At 49.4% G+C, this 12,496-nt stretch overlaps 1 protein-coding gene across 1 annotated transcript in view; it reads left to right on the plus strand.

Annotated features, from left to right (window-relative positions):
- Positions 1 to 8,747: 8,747 nt before the first annotated feature.
- The window catches only part of SMC3 (structural maintenance of chromosomes 3), a 37,512-nt gene continuing 33,763 nt past the window's right edge, over positions 8,748 to 12,496 (plus strand). Inside the window, exons 1-2 of the mRNA XM_018562575.1 lie at positions 8,748 to 8,900; positions 12,336 to 12,411. Coding sequence (XP_018418077.1) covers positions 8,886 to 8,900; positions 12,336 to 12,411 — 91 coding nt within the window. The 5' untranslated portion in view covers positions 8,748 to 8,885. The remainder of the gene's footprint in view (positions 8,901 to 12,335; positions 12,412 to 12,496) is intronic.

The raw sequence follows: 12,496 nt of genomic DNA on the forward strand, positions 1-12,496 counted from the left end.
TAAAAAAGGTTTGATTGTTTAAAAAAAAAAAAAAAAAAATAAGACCTACCCGAAAATAAGACCTAGTGTGTTTTTTTGAGCCAAATAAAATATAAGACAGTGTCTTATTTTCGGGGAAACACGGTATAGGGAATGACGACATTCGGGGCCTATGATGTAAATGTGACCTTTTTTTTTTTTAATGCTAAAAGCGGTCGGGCTTTGAAAAGCTTCAGCGCGTTCCCTATCTGCGGTTCCGGCGCTCCCCTCGGCAGGATGAGAGTCAATTATTCCCATTAGGAAGCACAAAGCGACGTTATTGAACTAAACGCTATTTTCGGGCAAGGGGGGGTGACTAAGAGCTTTTCAAAACGCAAATGACAACTGAGTCAATTCATCAATTAGAGCCGGGCTCATGTAAAATTATAGGCTGCAGCCCAAGGCCTGACGGGGAGGAAATAGCTGGCAGAGTGGACGTGTGATTCAGCGCGTGACTCACAATGCTGCGCGGGTCGGAGGAACTACGGAGATGGTTTCTGATCATTTTACATTAGAGAAAACTGGAGGCTGCTGGAGCTCCATTACATTAGATGTATCCCCGTCACTAAAATCATCTGACAGCTTTAAAAGTCGCTTTCAATATTTTAAAATCTGCAGCTTTTAAGCTGTGCTTCTCTATGCCATGCAGGCAGATTATGGCTGGTGGGAGGGGCTGGAAGGGTGCAGAGCCAGACTAACATAGGGGCTAATGGAGTGCCAGCTCCAGGCCAAGCCGCCCTGGATCTCCTTGGTATGCCCGATGGCAATCTGAGCCGGCCGGACTGAGCACAATCAGGCCCTGGCAGGGTGCTGTACAAAGGCTTCCTGAAAACATTACAGCCCCCTGCCTCAGTAGTTCTCTCAGCAGCCCTCAGCCCTAATGCAAGCAGTGGGAGGAGTTATGCAAATATCAAATACCTTGATGGGTGGATGTCCATATGGAAGAGTAGGCATTGCTCAGCAGGCTTCACCCTGACTCAGTACTTCTCTCAAGAGCTCTCAGGCCTGATGCAAGCAGTGGGCTGGGTCTTGGGAGGAGTTATGCAAATATCAAAATGCTTTGATGGGTGGATGAGGGTCTGGAGGAGTGGGCGGTCCTAGGCAGGCTGTCTAGACCACCCTAGGTAACTCTCAAGTGATGCTAAGCCTCCATGATTAAAACAACTGAAATCCAATGAATGAACGGGGAGGACCAGGGACAGGGACAGTCAGGCTGGGGAGGAAATGACTGGATGATGCTGGATGTCTTCAAGGCAGTAAATGAGGCGGAGCTCTATCTTACTTGCTGCAGCTTCTAATGCACATTGTGAGAAGCTCCCAGTGTACAGTGACATCAGAGGAAGAGGGGAGGAGCCGGTACAGCTGTGCAAGACTGAAGGGGAGGACGGAGGTCAGATAGAAGACTGAAGGGAAGGCCGGAGGTCAGATAGAAGACTAAAAGGAAAGGCCGGAGGTCAGATAGAAGACTGAAGGGAAGGTCGGAGGTCAGATAGAAGACTGAAGGGAAGAACGGAGGTCAGATAGAAGACTGAAGGGGAGGACGGAGGTCAGATAGAAGACGGAAGGGGAGGACGGATGTCAGATAGAAGACTAAAGGAAAGGCCGGAGGTCAGATAGAAGACTGAAGGGAAGAACGGAGGTCAGATAGAAGACTGAAGGGGAGGACGGAGGTCAGATAGAAGACGGAAGGGGAGGACGGATGTCAGATAGAAGACTAAAGGAAAGGCCGGAGGTCAGATAGAAGACTGAAGGGAAGAACGGAGGTCAGATAGAAGACTGAAGGGGAGGACGGAGGTCAGATAGAAGACGGAAGGGGAGGACGGATGTCAGATAGAAGACTAAAGGAAAGGCCGGAGGTCAGATAGAAGACTGAAGGGAAGAACGGAGGTCAGATAGAAGACTGAAGGGGAGGACGGAGGTCAGATAGAAGACGGAAGGGGAGGACGGATGTCAGATAGAAGACTAAAGGAAAGGCCGGAGGTCAGATAGAAGACTGAAGGGAAGAACGGAGGTCAGATAGAAGACTGAAGGGGAGGACGGAGGTCAGATAGAAGACGGAAGGGGAGGACGGATGTCAGATAGAAGACTAAAGGAAAGGCCGGAGGTCAGATAGAAGACTGAAGGGAAGAACGGAGGTCAGATAGAAGACTGAAGGGGAGGACGGAGGTCAGATAGAAGACGGAAGGGGAGGACGGATGTCAGATAGAAGACTAAAGGAAAGGCCGGAGGTCAGATAGAAGACTGAAGGGAAGAACGGAGGTCAGATAGAAGACTGAAGGGGAGGACGGAGGTCAGATAGAAGACGGAAGGGGAGGACGGATGTCAGATAGAAGACTAAAGGAAAGGCCGGAGGTCAGATAGAAGACTGAAGGGAAGAACGGAGGTCAGATAGAAGACTGAAGGGGAGGACGGAGGTCAGATAGAAGACGGAAGGGGAGGACGGATGTCAGATAGAAGACTAAAGGAAAGGCCGGAGGTCAGATAGAAGACTGAAGGGAAGAACGGAGGTCAGATAGAAGACTGAAGGGGAGGACGGAGGTCAGATAGAAGACGGAAGGGGAGGACGGATGTCAGATAGAAGACTAAAGGAAAGGCCGGAGGTCAGATAGAAGACTGAAGGGAAGAACGGAGGTCAGATAGAAGACTGAAGGGGAGGACGGAGGTCAGATAGAAGACGGAAGGGGAGGACGGATGTCAGATAGAAGACTAAAGGAAAGGCCGGAGGTCAGATAGAAGACTGAAGGGAAGAACGGAGGTCAGATAGAAGACTGAAGGGGAGGACGGATGTCAGATAGAAGACTGAAGGGAAGGACGGAGATCAGATAAGAAGACGGACGGAGGTCAGATATAAGACTGAAGGGAAGGTCGGAGGTCAGATAGAAGACTGAAGGGGAGGACGGAGGTCAGATAGAAGACTGAAGGGAAGGACGAAAGTCAGATAGAAGACTGAAGGGAAGGACGGAGGTCAGATAGAAGACTGAAGGGAAGGACGGAGGTCCGAGAGAAGACTGAAGGGGAGGACGGAGGTCAGATAGAAGACTGAAGGGGAGGACGGAGGTCAGATAGAAGACTGAAGGGAAGGACGGAGGTCAGATAGAAGACTGAAGGGAAGGACGGAGGTCAGATAGAAGACTGAAGGGAAGGACGGAGGTCAGATAGAAGACTGAAGGGGAGGACGGAGGTCAGATAGAAGACTGAAGGGAAATGCAGATTCGGACGCATTCAGATGCATCGGGATTCAGAAATTCGCATGTGTTTGAATGTCTGAATTCCGGAAAATTCGTCCGAACTTTGATTCGGAACTAAACAAATCGCACGTGCCTAGCATTCACCACCTTCTTTCTGAGGGCCTTAGAGAGCTCTATTGATCATGGCATGATTGATGACACCACACACGTTTAAAGTAAAGAGAACCTCAGACCCGAGATACCCAAGGCTTAAATAAGAGGGGTTCCACCAGGCCCGGCGCTACCGCAAGGCAAGGCAGGCGGCCGTCTGAGGGCGCTGCAGGGTGAGGGCGGAAAAAACAGGGCATTTTGACAAGTACTTGTCAAAATGCCCCGATGTTTGCGCTATGTTTTTTTAGCAACTTTTTCAGGTATCTCCAGTTCCGCCATGCATTTCATACGCAGTTCCCTACATGCTGATAGGGAGCAGGCCCAGCGCTACAGGGGGTCGGGGAGGGGGTTGGTTGGGGGAGGGCGCAAAAATTCAACTTTGCCTGTGTAGGCAAAAATCCTAGCACCGGCACTGGGTTCCACCTACATATCCCCTGAGGAGGTCCTAATCATTGGCACCTAATCTGGAACCCCGGATTCGAATGTTTATTGATTGGAAATGGTGGTGAGGATTGATGACACCACACACGTCAATAGCACAGAGAATACTAGGTCCGAGATACCCAAGGCTTAACTGTTTACCTATACAGACTATGAATATTGAACAGGTAAGAGTCATACATGTTGCCGACACGCAATAGGAACACCATATTGGGAATCATACATGTGGATTGTAATTTGGAGGTCAGGCATTGTGAAGCCCCGTGTGATTGGGGTCACTGACGCACCATGAATGTGCAGTAGGCCGGTCTCTGTGTGTTCCACGCAAAGGACGTCATTAAGAAGCAGCGTCACTGGGTGTAGGAGGCTAGCGAGGGATGACAAGTCAGAGGTCTTGTCATATTGCACCCACACATGTTTACATTGCCCGAGCTATTTCTGGATGACTGCGGAACTTATGATAAGCTGTCAGCCATGTCTACGTGCAGCCTAACAACGATACTAATGATAGATCTATACATGTTAAAGCTGAACTCCAGACACGAAAACATAAAATACATTCTTCAATAGCTACACGGGGTGTAAATCCACTTTGTGTGCCCCAAATGCCTTTGCAAACCCAGATATTGCCTTGTAAAAAGAAGCAGTGACATCATCATTATGCTGTACATAGCCTGTGCAGAGAGCTGAGGGAGGGAAGGGCCCAGCAGCCCACCCTTTACAAGCTGCCTGCAGAAGAGGGGGCAGAGACCAGTCACCCCGCACAAGGAGAGAGCAGCAACAGTGACTGGTCTTTATTAGTGGAGGAGGCGGAGACAAGACCAGTCCCTGCACAAGGAGAGAGATCATCAGTGACCAGTCTTTATTACCGGAAGGGGCGTAGACAAGACCAGTCACCCTGCACAAGGAGGGAGAGCAGCAGTGACTGGTCTTTATTACAGGAGAGGGCGGTGACAAGACCAGTCACCCTGCACAAGGAGAGAGAGCAGCAGTGACAGATCTTTATTACAGGAGAGGGGCGGAGACAAGACCAGTCACCCTGCACAAGGAGGGAGAGCAGCAGTGACCGGTCTTAATTACAGGAGAGGGCGGTGACAAGACCAGTCACCCTGCACAAGGAGAGAGAGCAGCAGTGACTGGTCTTTATTACAGGCAGGGACGGAGACAAGACCTTGTGCAGGGTGACTGGTCTTGTCTCCGCCCCTCTCCTGTAATAAAGATCTGTCACTGCTGCTCTCTCTCCTTGTGCAGGGTGACTGGTCTTGTCTTCGCCCCTTCCTTTTTTTATTTGTCCTGCTGATGATTGTGAACAGGACTGAGAGCGATGACACCAAAATCATGAGTTTTTGCTAAAACAGGAAGAGAAATCTTCCATTGGGGACACCTTTTCTGGTGACAACTACAGTACATACAATTTCCCTTCACTTTGGAGAGATCTCCTCTCACTTCCTATTGGGTCTATAGGACAGGAAGTAAAGGTAAAATGGTTTTAACCATTCCCTGCTCTACCCAAAATGAAAAACAAGAACATTTTGACTTAATATATAGTTGGTAGTGACAACGCTGTCAAGATAAACGTATCCAAAAGACAAAGTCTCATTAAGTGTGCTTGTGTTTTATAGAAAATAGATTCAGCCTTGCACTGTACAGGGGCTGATTCTGTTGGTTACTTGTTTGATAAATCTCCCTTCCTTCTGAAAACAACAAGAGGCTGAGCTGCTCGAATGCTTAGTAAAATGTTATATAACAGAAGTGGCATCCGGGTAGTGATCTGATAGTTACACATTTCAGTAATAATAGTTACAATGTTACTGCAAATGAGTAAAGAGCGCCACCTTGTGGATACATTCAACACAGCAAGTTAACCGCCCCTCAACCAGACCATTAAAGGAGAACTATGAAGTGATGAGTGCTTTTCACTCACCTCATAGTTCTAGCCGACCTGTGACAATGAGACTGTCACAGGTCGGCTCAGTAGATCGGGAGGTGAGCAAACACATACCGGCGTTCGCTCACTTCTCGATCCTGTCACTGCTCTCTGCCATGACAGGGGAGGGGCTGGATTCCCCCCTCCCCGCTCCGATCCTCCAGCGCTGACTGGCGGAACGGATGGGGGAGGGGGCGGGTACAGCTGGCTCTGCCTCTAGATAGGCAGAGCCAGCTGTCAGTCACGCAGCTGGGCGGATCCAGGCACAATTGTCGGGATCCGCTTCAGCTGCGGCGTCTCAGTATATAGGGAGCTGTAGCTCGCGGTATACTGAGCCTAGGGTGACGGGAGGACGCTAGTTTGTGTCCTCCCGTTACCCTAAGGAGAACTATGGGGAAAAGCCCTAACCCCATAGTTCTCCTTTAATTTCAACAACTTTATCCATACTATTAACCATTAAGTAGGAATGTACTGATACCGGTTTTCCGGTAGCAAGTGCGGGCACCGGTATTTATATTTCGGTACTCGCCGATACAGAGTACGGATACCGGTACTTCCGGTAGCATGGGGCCAGCTTCTCCGGCAATCAGGAAGCGTGTCATTATCCACTGCCCAGCTTCTTGATTGCCCAGGAAGCCGGCTCCGTGCTATAGAGCCGGCTCGATGCTTAACGGCCGGCAAGCTGGCATGCCAGCCAATCAGCATGGAGCCGGCTTACCGGCCAATCAGGAAGCAGGTCATTACCCGCTTCCCGCTCCCTGGCTTTTTGATTGGCCGGGAAGCTGGCTCCATGCTGTTTGCCCGGCTCAATGTTGATTGGCCAGGAAGCCGGCTTCTCACCCAATCAGGTAGCCAGGAGGTGGGTCATTACCCGCTGCTCGGCTTTCTGATTGGCTGGGAAGCTGGCTCCATGCTGATTGGCAAGGAAGCTGGCATTCCAGACAATTAGCATGCCGGCTTCTCGATCAATCAGGAAACTGGGAGGCGGGTCATTACCCGCTGCCCCCCCCCCCCTTTCCTGATTGGCCAGGAAGCTGCCTCCATGCTGAGACGGCTGCTATGGGGCCCGGGAGTAGAAGGGGGCCCCATTAGGTTATTAGGGATAGTTAAACATAAAACAAGTGAAGATAATACAGTAGTATCTGTAAACAATAAGTCAAGGCAACTGGACTTGCTGTATTTTTCTGGAAGATGTTTCACTGGTCATCCGACCGGCTTTCTTAATTCAGAATGACTTGTATGACACAACTTGACTCTGACCATCTCCTGTATCATGTCTGCAGTCTCTGATCATCTGCTGTAGTAGGTCTGCAGTCTCTGACCATCTCCTGTACCATGTTTGCAGTCTCTGGCCATCTCCTGTATCATGTCTGCAGTCTCTGACCATCTCCTGTATCATGTCTGCAGTCTCTGACCATCTCCTGTATCATGTCTGCAGTCTCTGACCATCTCCTGTATCATGTCTGCAGTCTCTGACCATCTCCTGTATCATGTCTGCAGTCTCTGACCATCTCCTGTATCATGTCTGCAGTCTCTGACCATCTCCTGTATCATGTCTGCAGTCTCTGACCATCTCCTGTATCATGTCTGCAGTCTCTGACCATCTCCTGTATCATGTCTGCAGTCTCTGACCATCTCCTGTATCATGTCTGCAGTCTCTGACCATCTCCTGTATCATGTCTGCAGTCTCTGACCATCTCCTGTATCATGTCTGCAGTCTCTGACCATCTCCTGTATCATGTCTGCAGTCTCTGACCATCTCCTGTATCATGTCTGCAGTCTCTGACCATCTCCTGTATCATGTCTGCAGTCTCTGACCATCTCCTGTATCATGTCTGCAGTCTCTGACCATCTCCTGTATCATGTTTGTAGTCTCTGGCCATCTGCTGTATCATGTCTGCAGTCTCTGACGATCTCCTGTATCATGTCTGCAGTCTCTGACGATCTCCTGTATCATGTCTGCAGTCTCTGACGATCTCCTGTATCATGTCTGCACTCTCTGACCATCTCCTGTATCATGTCTGCACTCTCTGACCATCTACTGTACCATGTCTGCAGTCTCTGACCATCTCCTTTAGTAGGTCTACAATCTCTAAGGCCCCGTTCACACCTTTCCGTTTTGTCGGGCGTTCAACGCTCTATGAACGCTCTACAAAACGTACAACCATGAAAATCCCATTGTTTTCTATGGGTCTGGTTCACACCTTTCCGTATTTCCGCCCGTCTGAACGCCCTACAAAACGGCTGACGCCCAAACAAGTACATGTACTTCTTTGGGCCGTTTTGGAGGGTGTTTTTCATTGGGATACAGCCAAGCAGCCTTCGGAATCGCGCAATTTTTTTACAGCGAATCGCGGTAAAAAACCCCGTGTGACGGTCGCGCGACAGACGTGCATACGTAAAACGCCTAGGTGTGAACCCACTGTAACAGTTTTATGTATTATTACATTGACTGAAAATGATTGCCGCCTCTTTGGTGATGTCAGCGACCGCAATTGAGGCCCCTATCCTATATTACAAAGTTGGACATCACTGGGGTATACAATGAGGGGGAATGTATCAAAACTGGAGCGGAGAGAATCTGGAGCAGTTGCCCATGGCAACCAATCAGCTTCTGTTTTCAGTTTACGTTAGAAAATGAAAGAGCGAAGCTGTCAGGTTGCCATGGGCCACTACTTAAGATTTTGTCTGTTATCATAAATCCCCCTCCATTATGTACTCGGTGTATATAGTATACAGTGCAGTGTATTGTGTAGTCAGTGTATAGTAGTGTTGTGTACTACTGAGAGTGAGTTCAATGTTTAGTTTGGCGCCAGTGTATTCCTCAGGTGGACTGCACCATCTCTTTCCGGTCCCGGGGGATTTTTCACCTTCCTTCCTCGGTTTTCCGGTGCTTCCGATGCCCCGCTCTTCTCTTCTCCCCCATCACATGTACCGCTGTGTCCCGGGCTGTCCCCGGTTTCCCTCCCAGCTCCCTCGCAAAGATCCTTTCACCCCCCCACCGTGCAGTTGGTACGGTCCTCGCTGTGTGAGGAGGAGACGGCCGCCATTTTGTCTGCTGGCGGGAGACTGATGATAGTAGAGTCCGGGCCCGGGAGAGCGTAACCTCTCACCTTTCACCGGAGAGCGGCCCCGCAGGAGGGCTCCGGAGAACCGCGGACATGTATATCAAACAGGTACCGGGCGATATGGCCAGGGGAGGCGAAGGAGCAGTCGGGCGGAGAGCCGAGGCCTGAGCGGCCCACACTAGGCCACATACACTGTACCTCACATCATATACTGACACTACACAGAATACACTATACTGCACCTTGTATACTGACACTGTATACTGCACCTCGTATACTGCACCTCGTATACTGACACTGTATACTGCGCCTCGTATACTGACACTGTATACTGCGCCTCGTATACTGACACTGTATACTGCGCCTCGTATACTGACACTGTATACTGCGCCTCGTATACTGACACTGTATACTGCGCCTCGTATACTGACACTGTATACTGCGCCTCGTATACTGACACTGTATACTGCGCCTCGTATACTGACACTGTATACTGCGCCTCGTATACTGACACTGTATACTGCGCCTCGTATACTGACACTGTATACTGCGCCTCGTATACTGACACTGTATACTGCGCCTCGTATACTGACACTGTATACTGCGCCTCGTATACTGACACTGTATACTGCGCCTCGTATACTGACACTGTATACTGCGCCTCGTATACTGACACTGTATACTGCGCCTCGTATACTGACACTGTATACTGCGCCTCGTATACTGACACTGTATACTGCGCCTCGTATACTGACACTGTATACTGCGCCTCGTATACTGACACTGTATACTGCGCCTCGTATACTGACACTGTATACTGCGCCTCGTATACTGACACTGTATACTGCGCCTCGTATACTGACACTGTATACTGCGCCTCGTATACTGACACTGTATACTGCGCCTCGTATACTGACACTGTATACTGCGCCTCGTATACTGACACTGTATACTGCGCCTCGTATACTGACACTGTATACTGCGCCTCGTATACTGACACTGTATACTGCGCCTCGTATACTGACACTGTATACTGCGCCTCGTATACTGACACTGTATACTGCGCCTCGTATACTGACACTGTATACTGCGCCTCGTATACTGACACTGTATACTGCGCCTCGTATACTGACACTGTATACTGCGCCTCGTATACTGACACTGTATACTGCGCCTCGTATACTGACACTGTATACTGCGCCTCGTATACTGACACTGTATACTGCGCCTCGTATACTGACACTGTATACTGCGCCTCGTATACTGACACTGTATACTGCGCCTCGTATACTGACACTGTATACTGCGCCTCGTATACTGACACTGTATACTGCGCCTCGTATACTGACACTGTATACTGCGCCTCGTATACTGACACTGTATACTGCGCCTCGTATACTGACACTGTATACTGCGCCTCGTATACTGACACTGTATACTGCGCCTCGTATACTGACACTGTATACTGCGCCTCGTATACTGACACTGTATACTGCGCCTCGTATACTGACACTGTATACTGCGCCTCGTATACTGACACTGTATACTGCGCCTCGTATACTGACACTGTATACTGCGCCTCGTATACTGACACTGTATACTGCGCCTCGTATACTGACACTGTATACTGCGCCTCGTATACTGACACTGTATACTGCGCCTCGTATACTGACACTGTATACTGCGCCTCGTATACTGACACTGTATACTGCGCCTCGTATACTGACACTGTATACTGCGCCTCGTATACTGACACTGTATACTGCGCCTCGTATACTGACACTGTATACTGCGCCTCGTATACTGACACTGTATACTGCGCCTCGTATACTGACACTGTATACTGCGCCTCGTATACTGACACTGTATACTGCGCCTCGTATACTGACACTGTATACTGCGCCTCGTATACTGACACTGTATACTGCGCCTCGTATACTGACACTGTATACTGCGCCTCGTATACTGACACTGTATACTGCGCCTCGTATACTGACACTGTATACTGCGCCTCGTATACTGACACTGTATACTGCGCCTCGTATACTGACACTGTATACTGCGCCTCGTATACTGACACTGTATACTGCGCCTCGTATACTGACACTGTATACTGCGCCTCGTATACTGACACTGTATACTGCGCCTCGTATACTGACACTGTATACTGCGCCTCGTATACTGACACTGTATACTGCGCCTCGTATACTGACACTGTATACTGCGCCTCGTATACTGACACTGTATACTGCGCCTCGTATACTGACACTGTATACTGCGCCTCGTATACTGACACTGTATACTGCGCCTCGTATACTGACACTGTATACTGCGCCTCGTATACTGACACTGTATACTGCGCCTCGTATACTGACACTGTATACTGCGCCTCGTATACTGACACTGTATACTGCGCCTCGTATACTGACACTGTATACTGCGCCTCGTATACTGACACTGTATACTGCGCCTCGTATACTGACACTGTATACTGCGCCTCGTATACTGACACTGTATACTGCGCCTCGTATACTGACACTGTATACTGCGCCTCGTATACTGACACTGTATACTGCGCCTCGTATACTGACACTGTATACTGCGCCTCGTATACTGACACTGTATACTGCGCCTCGTATACTGACACTGTATACTGCGCCTCGTATACTGACACTGTATACTGCGCCTCGTATACTGACACTGTATACTGCGCCTCGTATACTGACACTGTATACTGCGCCTCGTATACTGACACTGTATACTGCGCCTCGTATACTGACACTGTATACTGCGCCTCGTATACTGACACTGTATACTGCGCCTCGTATACTGACACTGTATACTGCGCCTCGTATACTGACACTGTATACTGCGCCTCGTATACTGACACTGTATACTGCGCCTCGTATACTGACACTGTATACTGCGCCTCGTATACTGACACTGTATACTGCGCCTCGTATACTGACACTGTATACTGCGCCTCGTATACTGACACTGTATACTGCGCCTCGTATACTGACACTGTATACTGCGCCTCGTATACTGACACTGTATACTGCGCCTCGTATACTGACACTGTATACTGCGCCTCGTATACTGACACTGTATGCTGCGCCTCGTATGCTGACACTGTATGCTGCGCCTCGTATACTGACACTGTGCGGAAGATAAGTGGTTCTCAACCTGTGTAACGTCAGGACCCACATTTTGTCCTCAGTCATTAAGTCATGATGCAAGTCGCACTGCACAGGAATGCACGGCATCGCAGGACTGCGCGTTCTGATGCACCAATGGATAGACCAAAACGAACACTTGTCACCTCCAGCACTGAGAGGGTTATTTTATTCTTCCCGGGGTTCTTCTTAGTAAGTTAGAAAGTATTGAAGCCGGTGTGTTGGTCAGCAGCCAGATAACTAGCAGTTCAGGAAAGGAGTGAGCAAAAACCGTTCTTCAATAACAGTGTGTTCCTCTTGTGCTCAGTTCCAGCGCCCGGTGATTAGTAGACGAGGTGAAATGACCCGAATTTCTCTTTTTCTTCAGGTGATCATCCAAGGCTTCCGCAGCTACAGAGATCAGACTATTGTGGATCCTTTCAGTTCCAAGCACAATGTTATTGGTGAGTATCAGCTCCAGGTCACTGCAGCCAATGACAACAGTAACATATTAAAGAGGATCTGTCATGGTGCAGCCACACAACAAAT

The sequence above is a fragment of the Nanorana parkeri genome, unplaced genomic scaffold (genome assembly GCF_000935625.1).
Source record: "Nanorana parkeri isolate BGI_ZX_2015 unplaced genomic scaffold, ASM93562v1 scaffold585, whole genome shotgun sequence".
In the NCBI taxonomy this organism is placed as follows: domain Eukaryota; kingdom Metazoa; phylum Chordata; class Amphibia; order Anura; family Dicroglossidae; genus Nanorana; species Nanorana parkeri.